The sequence below is a fragment of the Akebia trifoliata genome, chromosome 16 (assembly GCF_017979445.1).
Source record: "Akebia trifoliata isolate Shusen 1 chromosome 16, ASM1797944v1, whole genome shotgun sequence".
Taxonomy (NCBI): Eukaryota; Viridiplantae; Streptophyta; class Magnoliopsida; order Ranunculales; family Lardizabalaceae; genus Akebia; species Akebia trifoliata.
In genome coordinates, this window is record NC_141390.1 from 29,350,694 (window position 1) to 29,370,208 (window position 19,515).

The window sequence follows — 19,515 nt, forward strand, 5'->3', positions numbered from 1 at the left end:
CGTATGTTAGATAGGGGTGTTAAAAAATCATTACACATGCAAAAATGATAGAACCAAAAATAATTGATGTGAATATGGTTGGGGAAGAAAAAGAAAAAGGAGTGCAATATTTTTCTATTATATTTTTAGTGTAATCATCCAGATGGAGTGCAAAGATGAATTTTTAAGTGATGAAGTGCAATTGGTAACAAGTGGTGTGCAACTAGTCAGCCCCTTGTTTTTTACTGGTTTACTAGGCCTCTTCTTTGGGGTTAAATAATTAAAAACGGGGAAAAAATAAATTTAGGGGTAATGTTAAAAAAAAAATGAGGTAAATAAGTAAAAGATAAAAAATAATAAAATGGGTTAAGTGAGTAAAATATAAAATATAATCAAATTAGAGGGGTGAAGAAGAAAACAATAAAATGACCCCCACAAAAATGTAGTTGAATGAGATGGTTATCCTAATAGGTTGAGATTTGTGGCCCTATAATTGTGTTTTATTATGTTAATTAAAGTTCACATGTGTTTACAGCATGGACATCATCTCCCAAGTTAGAGGGTAAAAATGTAAAAAATAAAATTGAAAGATTATTATTATAATAAATAAATAATTAAAATAATAAAATAAGAAAAATAATAAAGTAGATTAAAGGGGTAAAAGAAATAATGTAGTAAGTTATAGAAGGGGGCATCATTTTTTGTATTAAGAAGGTAAAAGTGGAAAAAATAAATAGTTAGAAGAGTATTATTAAAAAAAAAGGAGATTAAAAAGGTAAAATATAAAAAATAAAGTAAAATAAGAAATATAATAAAGTTAGAGGAGGTGATGAATAAATGAAATAAAGTAGATCCCAAAAAATCATAGCTTGATGGAAAAAATATTATTAAACAAAAATTGAGATTAAATAGGTAAGAAAGGATAAACAATATAGTGGATTAAACGGGTAAAAGAGATAATATAGTAAAGTTAGAAGTGCATCATCTTTTAAGTTAAGGGGTAAAAAAAATGATAGAGTTGGAAGGGTAACATTAAAAAATAATTGAGATTAAATGCGTAGAAGATAAAATATAGTAACATTAGAGGAGTTAAAGACTAAAAATAATAAAGTGGACCCATGACACTGTAGGTTGATGAGAGGTTTAACCCACAAAACTGTAGATAATGTCCTAGTTGAACACTGTAGTTGATTGAACATTTGTGTTGCACATAACAGTTCAAACTCAGTTGTGTTTTATTATATATATATTTATTATAAGAGCTAATATTCACACCTCAAATTTTACTTATTACGCCTGTATATATGGAGTTACTTATCATATTCCAATCAATAATTAAGACATACCATTGAAACATTACAAAGAATGTTTTGGGTCAAATTATTATCTCAACATTACAAAATATTATAATACCGAGTATAAGTAATTGTTTACAAATGTGATTAGACTAGTATAAAATCTTAAACCCAATGTTATAATACTAAGTCATACAATTATGATTAAGCTCGTATAAAACCTTAAAACCAAAAAATAGAAATCTATAAGAAAAAAAAAAGAGACAAAAACTCTTATTGGCACTCCAACTTCTACTTATTCTCTTTATGTCTAATTGGTGTGCTTGTAAACAACCATAGATTTATTTCGTTATATCTTGAAGAAAGAAAAGAAAGAAATTGATGGTTCTATGTAGGGGTGCACATGGTTCGATTTGGGGAAAAAATCAGAATCGAATCAAACATGATCAATTCTACAAATTTGGAATCGGAATCAAACCAATCACACCATAGAACTGAACCAATCCAAATCAATCTTGGTTTGGTTCAGTTCTCGATTTTTCTTATTTGCATTGGGACTTTGATCTTCACCCCCAAATCCTCTAAATCAATGTACAATGCGAATCATTTTATTCATTGATTGATGGAGTATGAATCTATGGTGGGTTTGTATGTGTAGGGGGGGTTTCACTCAAATAAGATTGTTTGTTATTAATTGTAGACACCCTGAACAGGCCACTACTCGAAAAGGCCCAAAAATACAGATTTTCCAAATAAATGGGCCAACGGGCCTTAAGGGCCTAAGTCATTGAAAAGTGACATTTTGACCAAATCGAGGCCCCTAAGACCTCTCAATGGTTTAGAAGGCCACCAAAAGGACTCGGCCTACCTTACGCTTTCCCAATATTCACCGCTCTGCTTTCAAAATAAAAAATGTCAAATTTTCGATAAAGTTCACCAACGGGCCTAAAAAGTCCGATTTGCCAACACGTGGCATCTCAATCAAACCAATGATTTCAAAAATCTCAAAAAAATAAATAAAATTAAAAAAAATGAGACTTGGGATGCCTACCACCTCTTATACCTTCCACCGCTCCATCTCCGAATTCAAAAAAATCTAAACTCACCTAAAGCTCATAAACCCTCAATTCTCTAAAATCCACTTTTCTCACCTCCCCCCTAACATAAACTCAATCTCACATCACCTAAAAATCTAATACCAACCTACACCCTCAAAATCCATTCCAAAATAACCCCCAACCAATTCCTAAAATCCAAAATCATTTCATAACCCAAGCCCAAAACACTCCAAAAGCCCCTAAGCCCAAATCCATATCAAAGTCATATTCAACCCACAACCCTAACCCATCAACCACTACCCACATCAACCAATCACCATCTTGATAATCAAAGATGACACATGTCATCACCCCATCTCACCTCCCTCACCCAACTACCTACCCCATTAATTTGCTTTAAATCCCATCTACCCACATATCAACCCATCACCTTTTCTCTCAAATCAAACACATCTACCCACACCCCTAACCTATACCTCCCCTAATCTACCATCATCATTCCCCACAAAACCCACATCTACAACCTAAACGTACACCATCCTCTCAAGTCAAACACTCAACCTTTCCCATCAACCTATCCCAACCCTTCATTTTCACCCATTTTGACACATGGCATCATCTCTCTCACCATCCAAAAATATCATCAACCACCTCTTTAAATCCTCCATTCTCTTAAATCAAATACCATTTAATCACAACCACCATCTTAAACTCACCTCACCAAACACTCCACCAAAATGGATTGGGTAGGATCCAAACCATTTGGGTGGAGTATTTGGTGAGGTGAGTTTAAGATGGTGGTTGTGATTAAATGGTATTTGATTTAAGAGAATGGATCCAGACCATTTGGGTCAAAACTCACCCATTTAACCTCCCTTCCCTGAATACCCTCCAATCTCCTCTAAATTACACCGACTTCTCTCTCAAACTCATAATCATTCTATCATTTTTCTTTACTTCACCCCATTATATCCCTAAAATAACTCATCAACATCTATAAATACCCTCATTCTCTTCCCAAAAATGACCCCAAACTTTTCACTATAAATATTCTCCCCCCAACTCCTACTACCAACCATTATTCTCAATTCTCACCACAAAAATACTCTCAATTCTCTCCCCCAAGTTTCACAAAAAAATTACTATATACTTCATTCACCTCTCTCATCTCTTCCTTACTCCTTCAATTACAAAAAAAAAAAAAAAACATTTTCCTAAACTATTAAGGACCTTAGAAGACATCAAAGAAGAAGAAGAAATAAGTTTCAAGGTGGGTTCAAAGCAATCCCCCCCTCTCTCTCTCTACCCTCTCCTCCTCCCTCTTCTATTATCCCCTCCTCTCTTCTCAAGGCAAATGTTTATAAGGATCATCCCCTTTAATGGGATGATCCTATAATCAAGCCAAAAGTGAATCCCTATTTAGGGTACAAATGCACAACATGTGGCACTTTATTTTTCGTATTTTTTAAATAAAAAATGACCGAGTTGAGTTGAGGTTACCACTATTTAGTGGGGAGAAAAGGGTGCCTAACACCAACTGAGACGTTTACCCCGAATCTCAAGGCTCGATTAGTTCCTATTCATCGAGAGTCACCAAATACAAAAAATGTCACATTTTCTAAAAAAAATGCACATCGGGTGACCATTCACACCCACTTACAAAAATGAATGGTGGCGACTCCAAACCATTGTAGATGTGGTCATCGTAATGACGAAATCACGTGTCTACATTAATAAAATAAGATAAAGAACGAGTGTGTGAGGAACTACTTAAATAAGATTATGTAAGGTCAATTGCTTGTTAAATATAATAAAATAGAGAGTACGGGAGAACATTGAAATTGTTATCAACATTTACAATATAATTATAGTAAAAATTAGATATAATATAATTATATTATATATAGTTTCGATTCTCGATTTGGTTTGGTTCTATCATACCCCTGAACCGAGAATCGAACCAAAGCAATCAGTTTTTTTTACAACCCATAACCGAACCAAAGCATTTCAAAACTGAATCAACCCAAAATGCTTTGTTCGATTCAGTTGAACCGATCCAATGTGCACCCCTAGTTCTATGTGCATTACCATGTCACCGTAGTGTCGAACGAAACCAGTGTAACACAACTCTTTTCAAATTTATCTAGCATAATACTGAGAGATGTCAATCTTTCCATGTATTTTAGTCAGAAAAATGAGAATAGGTGGGTTTTAGCAGCGTTGAGCTCACTCTTTTTTGTTATCAAGTTCACCATTTTTTACTATCAAAGATCGACATTATTGAATTCAACAAGAAAAATGTTGAACTTAACAAAAGTTAAAAAAATGCGAGCTCGACGCTATATAAATTTTTTGAAATCTCAACTTAGTTCTTCATTTTTGTTACAAGTCATCAAAATAAATCAAGGAATACATTTAAATTTCCAAAATTGTAAGTGTATCATTTTCATTCGTCACTCACGATAAAAAAATTGTTGGAAATAATTGCAATCTTTGTTGGTAAAGCTAAGTGTGCGAAGAATATGATAAAAAATGAGCTATAAAGTTATTTCCCAAAATAAAATATTTACCTAATGAACTATAAAGTTATTTCCCAAAAGTTAGGGACTACTTAAAAAGAAATTCTTCCATCATGGTCCTTTAAGTAATTTTCCTAAAAAAATTAACCCTCTTCATCAATTATAAGATTATATTTATTTCAAGTGTTCAACTTACAAATCTCAAGGTACAATATGAAGTAAGCATAAAATAATGGAATTTTGGATAAAAGTATCTAAAATTTTATACAAAAGATGCAAGGTTAGAAGCAATAGTTGAAGATAAGATTGAATAGATTGAAGTGACCTCTACGTTGAATATATTGAAGTTACCATAGATGTTAAAGAACTTGGAAACGAATGGTTTTGAGAAGGAAAATTTGAATTTTTGACTAGAAGTTAAAGATGAGGGCATTTGAGTCTTTTCTCATTAGTTTATTTAGAAGATTCGAGTGGTCAAGGGAGGCATGTCATCAGTTTCAACTTTCACCAAACATAATGGGCATGTCTAAATCACCCTAAATAATATTGTAACGTACTATAATATAATATGTAATCAGCATTAATGTCTCCAATATTCAAACCTAATCAAAACTCTGCAGTTAAGTGTGCTTGGGCCTTTATAGTACTATAACGGGTGATTTCTTGGAAATCCTCATGTTGCACCCCTTCCATGGTTGAAGGTGCCAACTTAGCTAAGTTGATAATAGGTATTCAAAGTGTTGATCTCGTGACTTAGGTTCAAATCATTGAGCCTACTTTCGCATTGTTTTCTAACCATCTTACTTGCCCAACAAAAAAAAAAATCAAAATATGATTGCTAAGATATTTAGTTAACACACCAACTTTTATTAATACCACACCATTTTAAATGTAAATCATTAAAGAAGTGCACACAATTTGTGTGGCATTAGTAGAAGTTGGTATGGCAATAGTAACTCTATAAAAAAAAATATAGTGTCGGCATGATTGGATGAAAAAATAAATAGACAATTTATGAGAGGAAGTAGGGTGAAGACTTTTCAAAATCGTCTTAATAATGCACATTTCTTTATTTATGAATAAACTTTTAATATTTTCAAATATTATTTTATTTATACTATATTGAAGGATGGATTTTTTTAAGGGTGTTTTTGTAATTTTAAAAATATCCGAGGGCCTGAGATGTACGATTCATACTTTTGGTACAAATAGGAAATTTACTTCTCACGGCAAGATATTTTCTTGGTAAATGTTGATAAGATATTTTCCACGTTATTACACTACAAACCAAAAAAAAAAAAATCTTAAAAAGCGCCATCGTGGCCAGGTTTGTCCATATTTAAACAACTTTCGACTTGTTCACTGGCTATTAACAGTAACAAATCCAATCAGGCACAACGCGTTGACTTACTATTGCCGGTTGTCGTAAGTTATTGGTTTCTTACCAACTATACGCTATGCTGACACGCATGAGATCTTCATCCTTTATTTCGGGAATAAGATCTGTACCGTTCATTGGCCCCTTGATTTCACTAAATTCCAATGATGTCCTGGCGGCTATTGAAGGTTTAGATGTCCACGTCTGGCCTTTTGATTGGTGGGGTATGTTTCACTTGCGGCTACTTATGGAGGTTTTATGTTTATTTATTATGTAGTCAAAATTACTAAAGTAACCCTCGATATTACACTTAATGACAGATAAATCCTCGTATTAAATTACATAAATACCCCACTTGATAACATATTAGTTATAGACTGTGATATATTACTAACATGTCACAATACTATTAGAAAGATTATGTAACTATACCATTTATTTAAAGTTAAGTAATTTTGAAAAATCTCCTATAGTTTTTGGTGAAAATTAAGGATATCCTTTCATGTTTTAGTTGATGACACACCCCTTGACTTCGATCTTCTATCAACGACTAATGTGAACGATTACTTTAGGAAAAAAAAAAAAAAAACCCTTCCATGCAATTGTGGTAGTTGGTATCGACAACGAATTCTCCAAATAAATTAATAATTTGAAAAGAAAATCATAAACAATAAGGATATTGATTCTTTGTTGGTAGTTAAGTAAAAAACAATTACTTCAATCCGAGGGAGTGGCTTCATAACAATTTCAGATCCAGTAAGCAGTGGGAGTCGGTAGGTGTCCTTAGGCCAATTGCGAGGAGCACCCTCACTTAAGTGTGTGTGTGTGTGTGTGTGTGATGTGCAAGTGTTGCACGTGCTTGGGGGAGGGACTCATATGTCTTGGCTATGGCCCTGACTATTCTGATCCCTCTAGTGGGACATAAGTTCTGACACCTTCATCATGAAAAATATATAAAAAAAAAAAAAAAAAACAATTACTTCACGTTCTCTTTACACTATACTTTTAGCTAAACACATTAATGTTTAATTAGACTACTCTCCTTATAAACAAGTTATAAGCAAAACAAAGTCACTATCGATGCTCCTTTGATACTTGTTGGATGCTTGAAATAGATCCAATTATCAGCGGAACCCAAAGATGATTACTCATAATTGAATCAAAAAATATTTGTATTCCTGGTGGATCCAAAATCGATTAATTGGGTTCGAATACATCAAGTATTCGGGTAAACAGATTACCCATCAACGTCGTTGGTATATATATTAGGGTCTTTGGTATCTCATAATAACTTTCACGAGACAAAAACCATCATTTTCAATAGTTTATGGGCCCACCCTAAGGCTGGTAAAAATTCATGGGTTAGTGGGTTTTCTTAGTGTTTGATATGACAAGTTTATGGAAGTGGACTCTTCATTCCAATATGATGACATTGGGTCATGATAAAAAGCTAAAACATGCAGATTAGTAATTAAAACTTTTTTATTATTATTTATAAATCATAGATGTTGTATTACCACTCCAATATATTATTACCGTACAACACTCTAAACAAAAAAGAGTCGGGCTCGAGTGACCCCAAGCTGGAACCTCATATCACACTTCTTGACGTGAAAGTGGATATGAACCATAGATGCTTTTTCACACGTATCCCGATTAAAATATCTATGGTTCCCATACACTTTCATGTCAAGATGTGTGATATGAGGGTCCAACTTGAGGTCACTTCAACATTATTCAACAAAAAAAGCTCATATATTTTTAGAGTCGTGCTGGAGTGATCTCAAGCTTGGACCATATATCGTATATCTCAACGTGTAAGTGGATAGGAGCATAGATGCTTTTCACTCGTATCTCGGTGAAATATTTATGGTTCCCATACACTTTCATGTTAGGATGTCCAATGTGAGATCCAATCTTGAGGTCACCATAGCATTATTCACCTTTTTTAACTTCTAGAAGTCTAAAAACACCAATCACAACAACGACCCTCTAGACCAGAATCAATAAATTTTGGGATATCTCTTTAGATTTGTTGTCCAATATTATGGGACAATATAGAGATGTTTTTGTCACTTTAAAAGTAAATAATATTTTAATGACGTGGGATATTCCATGTCCATCATTCCTTGACAATATAATTATCTTTTTATAATGAACAAAGATTTTATGATATCCCCCTCTGACATACGCTCCCTAACGACCTCTAACATGACATGTGCTAGAATCATAATTCTTTTCATCAAGATACATAACTACACATTTATGGGGATGTGCAGTTGTGTATCCCAAGAAAAGATCTCTGGCTCTAGCCCGCATCACATCAGGGAGTATATGTCAGAGAGGGCGTCAGAAAATCACAACTCTTTTATAATTTATATTATACGATCAATCATTGTAAATTAACGATAATCTTAGAGTCAGGTTAGTCTGACTAACTTAGGTCATTAAAAAAAATCCTTCTTGGACTTGATCCAAGGTATCGAAAATGAACACCCACTAAACTTCAAAATTTAAAATTAAAATTCAATGACGAAAATAACTTTCTTTTCTTCTAGATTTCATTAAAAAACTCATATTCAAAAATAAAAAAATTCAGAAAAATAAAATAAAATTCCTTCTTGGACTTGATCCAAGGTATCAAAATGAAAGGCCACTAAACTTCAAAATTTAAAATTAAAATTAAAATTGAACGAAAAAAAAAAACTTTTTTTTAATTTTTTTCAAAATTATTAAATTTTATTCTCTACATCCTTGTGGCATCGGATATGCGGTCCAGAAACTTTCCTTACTTAGTAAGTAAAGTGATTTTCGTAATCTTTAGTAATTAATGAGGAAAAGGAAGGTTTGAAGGTAGTTTGCTTCAACTTTCAAGTTCAACAGTAGAATTTGAATAGTTATTGGATTTGAGGTGGGTCGTGGGCAATATGGTCATTTTGTATTTTCCACTTCGGGTGAAGGGGTACTATTGTAATTTCGAATAAAACAACTGTACTGTAATACAACCTTGTTCTTTGTTTGGCGGGTATAAAAACAAACAGACGAAAGGAGCCCAAAATGTAGAGAGAGAAAGGAAAGATCAAAACTTTTCAGAGGGAGAGAGAGAGAGAGAGAGAGAGAGAGAGGAAGCAAGCGATTCATCCATCACCCAAGTTACGTCTCTCCCTAAACAGCTCCCACTCGATCGGACCTTCTAGAACCATCTAAAACACCCTTCATCATCATCATCATCGCCACTTTACATTTCTGTGAACTTTTATACAAGAAACCAAGTACGTAGTCCGTACAAATGGAGTTTTACAGTCAGAGCCCCACAATGGAAGGGACCCAATCGGATCCATCAGGCGGATGGACCTCTCATGTAGTAGAAACCGGACTCGAAGGTAAGTCTTTCTTCGTATGGCACATTTCAATTTCAATTTCATTTCGTTTGAATTTATCCATCTCTCATTTCGTGTCAAGTTGAATTTAGGGTTTATAGTAGAATATGGAGAGAAGTTTGAAATGGAATTGGATTGATGTTTGGGTTTTTTGATCCTGATTTTGCAAATGTAGAACCCATGTTGCACTTGGGGTTAGGAAGCAGGGATTCGTACCCGGAGCGGTTGGGCGAGCCCGATTGCATCCACTATCTGCGAACGGGGACTTGCGGCTATGGTGCCAGGTGTCGCTTCAATCACCCACGCAATCGCAGCGCTGTAATCCTTCAACATTTTTACCTAATTGCCTAATCTGTACAAGTTAGGTCTAGTTGGGGGATTTTGATGTTTTTTAGATGTGATTGGTACATTTTCATGCGTCCAATTCGATTTTTTGTTGCAATGTGTCCAGTTTTGATTAGTATCTGTTGTTGGTTTTGCATAATTTGAGCTTTTTCTGGGTGGTTGGTTTTCATATTCTTACTTTTTTGCCAAATTTGTACAATTTAGGGTTTAGTTAGTGGGTTTTGATATTCTTTGTATGTGATTGGTACATTTTCATACGCCCAATTTGGTTTGTTGTTGTAATGTCTCTGGTTTGGATTTGTATGTGATGTTGGTTTTGCATAATTTGAGCTTTTCTGGTTGGATGGTTTTCATATTCTTATTGGCCTAATTTGTACAATTTAGGGCTTAGTTAGAGGGTTTTGATATTCTTTGTATGTGATTGGTACATTTTCATATTCCAATTTGATTTTTTGGGTTAAGTGTCCGGTTTTGATTAGTATCTGATGTTGGTTTTGCATAATATAAGCTTCTCTGGCTGGATGGTTTTCATATTCTTACTTACTTGCCAAATTTGTACAATTTAGGGCTTAGTTGGAGGGTTTTGATATTCCTTGTACGTGATTGATACAGTTTTATTCGCCCAATTCGATTTGTTGTTGTATTATGTCCAGTTTTGATTTGTACCTGATGTTGGTTTTGCATAATTTGAACTTTTCTGATGTTGCATGATTATTGGAAATTTAGGCTAATCTGACCTAATTTTATTAAATAGTTATATTGCTTTGTGTATCTGTTTTTTCTTCCAAACAGTTGCTGTGTGGTCAAGTGTTTTAACTGTTAATTTGGTATGTTTTGGTTAAATCTGACAATCTAACACCACCACTTAGGCTATGGGAGCTGTAAGACATGGAGTAGGGGAATACCCAGAGAGGGAGGACCAACCTGTATGCCAGGTACTTCATTCTTTAGTGTTTTTGATTGATTGGAAGTGTAGAACACAGATCAGATAATTGATCTTCGTCAATATGGAACTCTACTAGACACTTGTTTGGTTTTTTTTTTAATTTTGCAAGAAGTATGCCAATTCTTTTGGTGTTAATTATGGTACTTTTTCCCTCAAATTTTCAGTATTTTTTGAAAACTGGGACTTGTAAATTTGGTGCTTCCTGCAAGTACCACCATCCCAAACATGGAGGTGAATCAGTGAGCCAGGTGCCATTAAATTATCATGGACATCCACTTCGACCGGTTCGTATCCGTTTCCTTTTCATCATTGTTAGTGTTCAATGCATTGAATTGAATTTTGAGAGTTATGAACTCAAATTAGATAAAAATGAGATCTTTTTTTTTACAGGGTGAGAAAGAGTGCTCCTACTATGTGAAAACGGGGCAGTGCAAGTTCGGTATAACCTGTAAATTCCATCATCCACAGCCAGCTAGTCCATCTGCTCTGGCTCCCGCACCTCAATTTTATCCAACGGTGCAGTCTCCTCCAGTTCCTTCTCAACAATATGGAGGAGTGGTAGACAGCTGGCAAGCTGCAAGGCCAGCGATGTTACCTGGTTCATACGTGCAAGGACCGTATGGCCATGTGTTGCTTTCCCCAGGAATGGTACCCGTTTCAGCTTGGAGTCCTTATCCGGTACATGCATTATGCTTCCTTTTCTTAATTTGGGATTTTTTTAGAGTTATTTGCATCTCATCTTCTTTACTATTATAATGAGAGAAGGCGGAGTAGAAGTGGTTCGACACCAAAATTTGAGTGGTCAATGTCCCCACTGTTTTTTTATTTAAATTTAATATAAGAGTGATTCTATTGACACACCAACTTTTACTAATAGCACACCAATTCATATGTATATAATTAAAGAATTAGCACACATCTTGGTGCGCTCTTAGTAAAAGTTGGTGTGACAATAAAAGCTCTATAATATAATCAGGGCCATTTTAGTCAAAAACCCAGTAAATTGCAACTCACGACCCTAGAATCATATTGCTTAGTTTCCAAAATTACAAAATGTTACTGTTTTTTTACTATCTAATCTACAAAAAAACCTTTTAATCAATATTTTAAATTGCAAATAAGCTCTTTTGATACATGTGCGTTTGCACATGCCACATTCTAATTTATGAAAAAATAATAATTATTTGCAAATCTTATTGGGTTTTTTCTTCCACCCGAGGCAGGCTCCTTTAAGCCCCGCAACTTCTCCTGGGGCTCAACCCAATGTTGGAGCAAGCCCATTTTATGGGGTAGCACAGCTATCTTCTGCAGCGACGGCATATCCTGGACCATATCAGCCCTTGCCTTCCTCTGCTGCTCCTTCAAGCAGTAGTCTAAAGGAAAGCATGTTTCCAGAAAGACTTGACATGCCAGAATGCCCGTATTACATGAAAACAGGGGATTGTAAATTTGGACCCACTTGTAGGTACCATCATCCGCCAGATCGGATCTCTTCGAAAACAAATTACATCCTTAGTCCCATGGGTCTCCCTCTGCGTATGGTATGCATTTCCGTACTCATTCTTTTCCTTCATCCATGTTTTAAAGTCGAGTTTGAATTGTTGAATTTTCTTGAACTGAAAGAAGTTTCCCCCCCAAAAAAACCAGACTCATTATAATCAATGTGACTATTGAAAAAATCAATCTTTTAATATGTAATGTTTTGAAAATACCTGGGTCTAGCCGACTAGGTTTAGGTATAGCGTTTGTTCTTATTCCCGATTTGTTTTCTTAGTTTTGCAACCTTGACACAAAGTTGTAGCTATTGAACTGGTGTCATTTTATCCTTATGTTCTTATATTTTGTTAGTATTTGTACTCTTCTAGAGTATGGCAGTTTGACTCAATTTGGTCTCTAGAAGCTATAGATGTTCTTATCATATTTATGAATTCTCTTAAGACTTGTTTTAATTTATCTGAATTCCCCCTTTTTATTTCCTAATTGAGGTTTAAGTGCAATGGAAAAGTTACCCATATTTGCTGAAAATTCCACCGAAATAATTTCTACAATTCAGATAAATAATTATCATTTACTGTAATTATCAAAATTTAAAAACAAATTATTCACACTTTCTAAATTCGTATATAAAAATTCGGAGATTTGCTCAAAATTCAGTGATAAATAAATTATTGAAAAGACACTGGAAGCATGCAGCGATATTTTAGAAAATGGTAAAACAAACATGAATTTGTGCTCAAATCATTTTATCACAACAAACAACTATTCAGAATAGCAAATGCAAGATTAATAATGTTTCAATTCACAGATGTAGGTATATGGAATACTGAAACTTTGAGAGGCAAAATTGTGGGTTGCTCAAAATCATGTCATCTCAAAGATGGAGTGTTGTATGATAATGAAGATGGACAAGTCAGGTGTGATCTATCTAGTCTTCAGTAGGAGAAAGAGCACACATCATGGAACACTCCATCCAGATAAGCACCTTATCTAAATCCTATAGAAAGGTGGGAAAATTCCCATAAGTTTCACTTAATAGACTAGGAAAAGTTGTTCTTGTTCGAACAATAATGTAGTTGTGGCGTTAGACACTCTAAGCGTATGAACACCAGTTTTTTTGGGAAGTAGTTACAGAGGCTTGGAAAGTTAAGAGAGCTTGTCGAGGGGAGTGATTGAAAGTATATTAGTACCAATTCGAATGTTATGGGAAGATGCCTTCCTTTTTTTGTGGCTTGGGGTTTTGAGAGGAATCTCGAAGAGTTATGGATTTGAGGTTGGCTTTGGTGATTTAGGGAAGTTTTTAGAGGGCATTTGGTGTGGTGATTTACCTCTATTTATGCTCCTTCATACCTTAAACTTGAAAGGTCTCTTATTAGAGATTGTGTAGTTTGGGAGAATTATAATATCTCTGAGAATTTGGGCTTGGGAGGAATCTGAAGGATTGGGAGATTAATGTGAATGACTTCTCTTCTGCATGCATTGGGTGGAGAATCTATCTCCTTAATGAAAGCTGGTAAAAAATTTGGAGATGGTGTTTCTCCGGTTGGTTCTTTAAACATTACGCTATCCTCCTTGGAGTCCTTGATCTTCCCCTTAGGTTCATGTGGGGGTCCCCAATTCCTTGCAAAGGTTACATATTTTGTGTAGAAGGTTATTATTAATAAGACCCTTCCTGTGGATCATTTAATAAGCAGGGTTCTCCATTCTGAGAAGGTTTGTTTTGTGCAAGTCTAATTTAGAATTGTTGTTGATTGTTCTCTGCGGTTGATCCAGAGAGGTGAGAACTTTTTTTCTCCAGTTATTCAGGGACTTAATGCATCTTTCAATCGTGAGCAGAGAACTGTGTGGACTTCTTGGTTGTGGTGTTTGTTGGACTGCATAAAGGGAAAGGAATAGGCATATCTTGAGAATAAAGAGGACATTGTGGAATGCATTATGGTGAAAATTAGTGCTACCTTTTGCTTTTGATCTTCTATTACTGTTTCGAGGATTTTGTTTTTCAAGTAGCCCTGCCAACTTTGTTTTGTGGGTCAAGTGAATTTAACCTTTTATTTATGTATATCTCAATACAGTGGGTATTGATCTCTCTTCTTTTAGTGCATGGCTTTTTTACTAATCATGAGAAAGAAAAGTTCTGGTAAATCTACTCATTTGATTCTTCCCTTTTAATGATTCCATGAAGTGTTCCAAGCTTATATCGAGGGATCAGATTTGTTCTGCTCTTGCTATTTGCCCCCTTATTGTTGAAGGCAACCTTATCAATGTCATCATTTGGGCATATCATAAGCTTTTACTCAGATCGGTCCATGTATTTAGATGGACTTTTCTTGTGTATTTAATTTACATTGTTCTTAGATTCTCTTTCAATAAAGGTGTTGCTAGCACCACCCAATACATCTCAAAAGTTGCACTTCTCAGTTCTAACAATCCCATGATATATGATTTGTCGAAGAGTATCTATACGAAAAAGTGTAAGATGCGTGATATACTCCATATCATTGCTGGTCTATCTTGTTACGCATCTTTTATGATCCTGATTGGCATCAATTAGGATTGGACTAGCATCAATTGGGATAGTAGCTTTAGATTTATTAAGATTAATTTGTATCTTCGAGTTTTGATATTTTGTAGTGAAGATTACTTATCAAGAATCAAGCTCATGGCCACTGTGTGATGAGATACACCAGCACTGTTATGTTGCATCTCATGCATTGTGACACAATGCTTTTGTTTTCCCTAATATTATTTAAATATGTTGAGTTTAATACAGGTCATGTTCTCACTTATGTTAACGTAAAGATATTATGTCTGTACTGTCTAAGATTTAGTTAGGATTTTGAGTGTTTAGATGGTAGATCTATCTCACCAATAAAATCACTATAAATAGAAGGAAAAGGGATCAACTGGGATGTATCAGCAAATTTTATATGAAATGGACATTGTTACACACGGCTAAACAGGATAATGAAGGCCTGGAAGAATTATTGAGGAACATATTTAGTGTTCTAATCAAATGTTGCTTGGGGAGAGCTAGTCCATTTTTGCATCTACTCAAATGAAAGACGGAATATATCAAACTTATCAAGAAAAAAAAAATCAAATTCAAGAAAGCTTTAACTTCTAGGAAGCAATGGTGCCATGGGCATTGTGAGACAGCAATTGTTCGAAAATCAACTGAACAAACTGAGCATGGAACCATGTCAGATTAAATAGCTAAAATTGTTTAGCTTGGACAAAATTAGTTATGCTTCTGACCAATTAAACAAGCATATAGGTTCATCACCGAAGTGCAAATATTTGGCATCATAAATCTGATTGTGTGATTAATTAAAACATATTGAGATGATTTCATTGATTCATAGTCAAAATTCAGCAGATTATACGCCTGACATTCTCACCAAATGCTTATTGGGTTAAAGACGTGATTCTCTCTTTAGCAAGCTTGCAATGATATTGAAGTGCCAACGTGGCTAACCGGTAAGACATGTTAAGTGTTGTTCTCACGTCCTAGGTTCAAATCTGCCTGAGCCCAACTTCATTTGCTAACCACCAGCCCTATACCTATAGAAAAAGCTTGCAACGACCATGTTGTGCTTCTCAGCTTTAAAAGGGCTTTAGAGAAGTAACATGTTGTATATGTATTCTATGTTAAATGTGCAAGCAGAATGAACTTTTGCCATATAATTGTATGGGGGTACTAGTATAAACTTGTTCATATTAGGCAACTTGTTCATAAAGCAAGTGTATGATATCTCAATACTTGGACAGAAACAAGATTTTCTCTCATGTATTTTGTGTTTTGTCCATTCGATCCTGATATACTTTGTTTATGTTTGCTTTCCAACCATAGAAAATAGCTCAAACAATGATGATTTTCTTGAGTCTTTAGTTGGAGGTTTATTGTAGTTTGGGTTTCTTTGAACTTAATTATTTTAATGTGGCTTTAATTTTGTTATGTTTTTCCCCCTTTTACTCTACATTTTATATTCATACACTCAAAAGACCGTAATGATACCTTTACTTCAAAGGTTTGCTCATTTATTCTTTTATCTCTGTTAGTTGTTATACATTGATTTTCAAACTAATATGTGAATGGTTTCTCATGGAAATTTTTACGCTAAATATGTACTGACAATATGAATGCTTTGTCGGTACTTATATTATGTCTGATATTTTCATTCGATCAACAGGGGGTGCCGACTTGTTCTTTCTATGCACAACATGGAGTATGCAAGTTTGGCCCGGCATGCAAATTTGATCATCCAATGGGAACAACACTGAATTACAGTCCATCTGCATCTTCTCTTGCTGACATGCCCGTTGCTCCCTACCCCATCGGCTCTTCTCTGGCTACACTGACCCTATCATCCTCGTCTTCTGAGTTGCGCCCGGAATTCATTGTAGGGTCCAACCGGGATTCTTTATCAACCATCATAATGCCATCTTCCGAGAACACATCTAATGGTTTAGTTGGTTTGATTTTGTCACAGAGTGGGCCCATTTCTTATTTGAGCATCCAACCGTCTGGTCCAAGTTCTGCTCCTTCACGTGGCGGTAGTGGCACGGGTCATGGAGGTGAGGTTCGTGGTTCAAGCTGAGAAAAGTCCAAACGCCATTTCTCATTTTTCCTCATCTGGGTTAAATTTTCATGAACCTCAATAGATTCACGTACTTATTTCTAGGCGGGAAGTTAGTTTTTTTTAGCTCTCAGGGTTCTGTCGTCCAATCCAGATCAATCCCACGTTAGGTCTCTGCTCATAATATTTATATGGCCAACTCTTTCGCCTCAAATAAGCTATATCTGTCCTTGAAAGGTATGGCAACCCCACCATATACATAGTCTTCCATGCCTTTCCTAATAACCATGATGATAACAAGCCAATTCCTTTGTCCCTCTCGCCATCTTGGAAGTATGTTGTGTTATTTATGCTACGATCTTTTCGAAATGAAAAGGGTCGCCACTTCTACCAATTAGTTTCCGTTTTTTTTTTTTAAACAGAGTGATCATGGTTTTTTTTTTCCCCCTTTAATTTTGGGAACAAGCTTCCAATTTTGTTTTTCTGAGATAATGTTACTCAACTTAGAAAGGAATTGAAAGGTGTTCTTGTTCCCCCTCTTTTTTTTGTTCAGGGGGTTTATTGTGAAAAAGTTTTTAAGTTCAGAGATTCCAATGGGGCTGGGGCAGCCCAGTGGTGCACCTTCTGAGATAAGGGGTGTTGCTGTGTTATGGGACTTGAATTCTTGACAATGGGCCTATTATATAATTTCGATAATATGTAGAAGCCCTTGACTTTGCATTAATTATTTTTGATCCCTCTCCCAATATTCTCCTTTAATTCTGTTTTCAAATGCCTGTTTTTGAATGTTTTATGGTAAATTTTTTGTGCTTTATTGCTCATGTTAGTTGTGTTCAATTTTTTTGTCTCACTCCTAGAGATACTTATTGCTGTCTATGCCTTCTGTTGTTGGAGTCTTTTATTTTCATAATAAGCTAGATCATGTTTTTAAATCTCGTCCGAGACCGAGACCGAGATGACTAGTCTGATATGTCTTGGTATTGTCCACGAACAAGATAGATAGACAAATCAAAACATATCAGATGAGATTTAAAACCACAATTCATTTTTTCTCATTTCTGAACGAGACAACTCCAACATAGCAGAAAACTCTTCCAAGACGACTTGGTCTTGTTCATGGACAAGACGTAAAATCAAGTTTTAAAACCATGATCTAGATTGGAAATAGGGTCCAACCATCTAAATACATTGGATTTGTTCCAGATTTATATGACTGTCAATGGATTGGATTATATTTGCCATTTTATTAAGTCCGGACCCAATCCAATATTATATGTATTTTTTTTGGATATTCGATTCATTATTATACAAAAAAATCCATATTTTCTGATCCATCTTAATCCATATTGGTTCGATTCGATTTAATAAAAGTATACATAAAGTATAATGTACATCATATACATCTAAAGAAAATATAATTATAGATCATTAATATATTTCAAAGTCCCCATCTATCAAATTGGGAGATGGTTGATCAAAAATTGAGCTAATAAGTCATCAAATTGGATTCTTCTTGGATCGGGTCTGTATCGGAACTCAAATCCTTGATCCGGATCCATAGTTATTGAAATTGGCTCACCTACTTGACTGAAAGAAATATGTTGGCACACGTGGATCCAGTAAAACATGTTTGTTTAGGCTAATACATGTTCCCAATCATGCCACATGTCACGATGACTCGAACTTGATTAAGTGGTCCCAAAAAAGTATTGTTTCATGATGAGAATCACAAAACAGATTTTGAAGGGCATGCGCAATCCAAAATAGGAAGTGGGTTATATTGCTTTTACTATGTTTAAGAATTGATTTGAGTAGTCTTTAATAAGTGGCCATCATTAATTTTGATAAAGTTAAAGCAATCTTCAATGATACAATCCATTTGATCATCTACACTAAACAATCTTGACCATCGATTGGCTTGATCATCATCATCATCATCATCATCTTTGACACCTTATCCTAGCTTCGATCTATGTAAAGTGTTAAAGGTTTACACGGTAAATGATTTACGATCTCCCCTAAACAATGATTCCTAGGCTAGACCTATGTTTTGAAACTCGACTTAACTCGAATGTCTAATTAATCAAGTCAAATTGATGATGCTTTTTCACTTGTATCTCGATGAAAAGCATCTATGGTTCCCATACACTTTGACGTTAAGAAGTGTGATATGAGGTTGCAGACTGAGGTCACTTCAGTAAAATTCATCAAATAAATATATATTAAATTTAAACTTGTTAAATATTTTTTTATAATTAAAAACTTAGATTAGATGAATATTATTTTCAAGAGTCGAACTGGAGAGACCTCAAGATTGGACCTCATATCGTACATCTTGATGTGAAGTGGATAAGAACCATAAATGCTTTTTCACTTGTATCTCGATGAAAAGCATCTATGGTTCCCATACACTTTGACGTTAAGAAGTGTGATATGAGGTTGCAGACTGAGGTCACTTCAGTAAAATTCATCAAATAAATATATATTAAATTTAAACTTGTTAAATATTTTTTTATAATTAAAAACTTAGATTAGATGAAT

At 34.7% G+C, this 19,515-nt stretch overlaps 1 protein-coding gene across 2 annotated transcripts; it reads left to right on the forward strand.

Moving 5' to 3' along the window:
• The first annotated feature begins 9,282 nt into the window (after window positions 1-9,282).
• LOC147383352 (Zinc finger C-x8-C-x5-C-x3-H type family protein) lies at window positions 9,283-17,788 on the forward strand. 2 transcript variants are annotated; one of them, XM_086427937.1, is made up of 8 exons: window positions 9,283-9,612; window positions 9,785-9,927; window positions 10,824-10,889; window positions 11,065-11,184; window positions 11,291-11,578; window positions 12,124-12,441; window positions 16,588-16,797; window positions 16,888-17,788. In XM_086427937.1, the coding sequence occupies exons 1-8, from the start codon at window positions 9,519-9,521 to the stop codon at window positions 16,993-16,995; spliced, it is 1,347 nt and encodes a 448-aa protein (XP_086284063.1). In that variant the 5' UTR covers window positions 9,283-9,518; the 3' UTR covers window positions 16,996-17,788. The 2 variants fall into 2 exon arrangements, with proteins under 2 accessions (XP_086284063.1, XP_086284062.1); XM_086427936.1 differs by having other exon boundaries at window positions 9,284-9,612; window positions 16,588-17,788.
• Window positions 17,789-19,515: the final 1,727 nt, after the last annotated feature.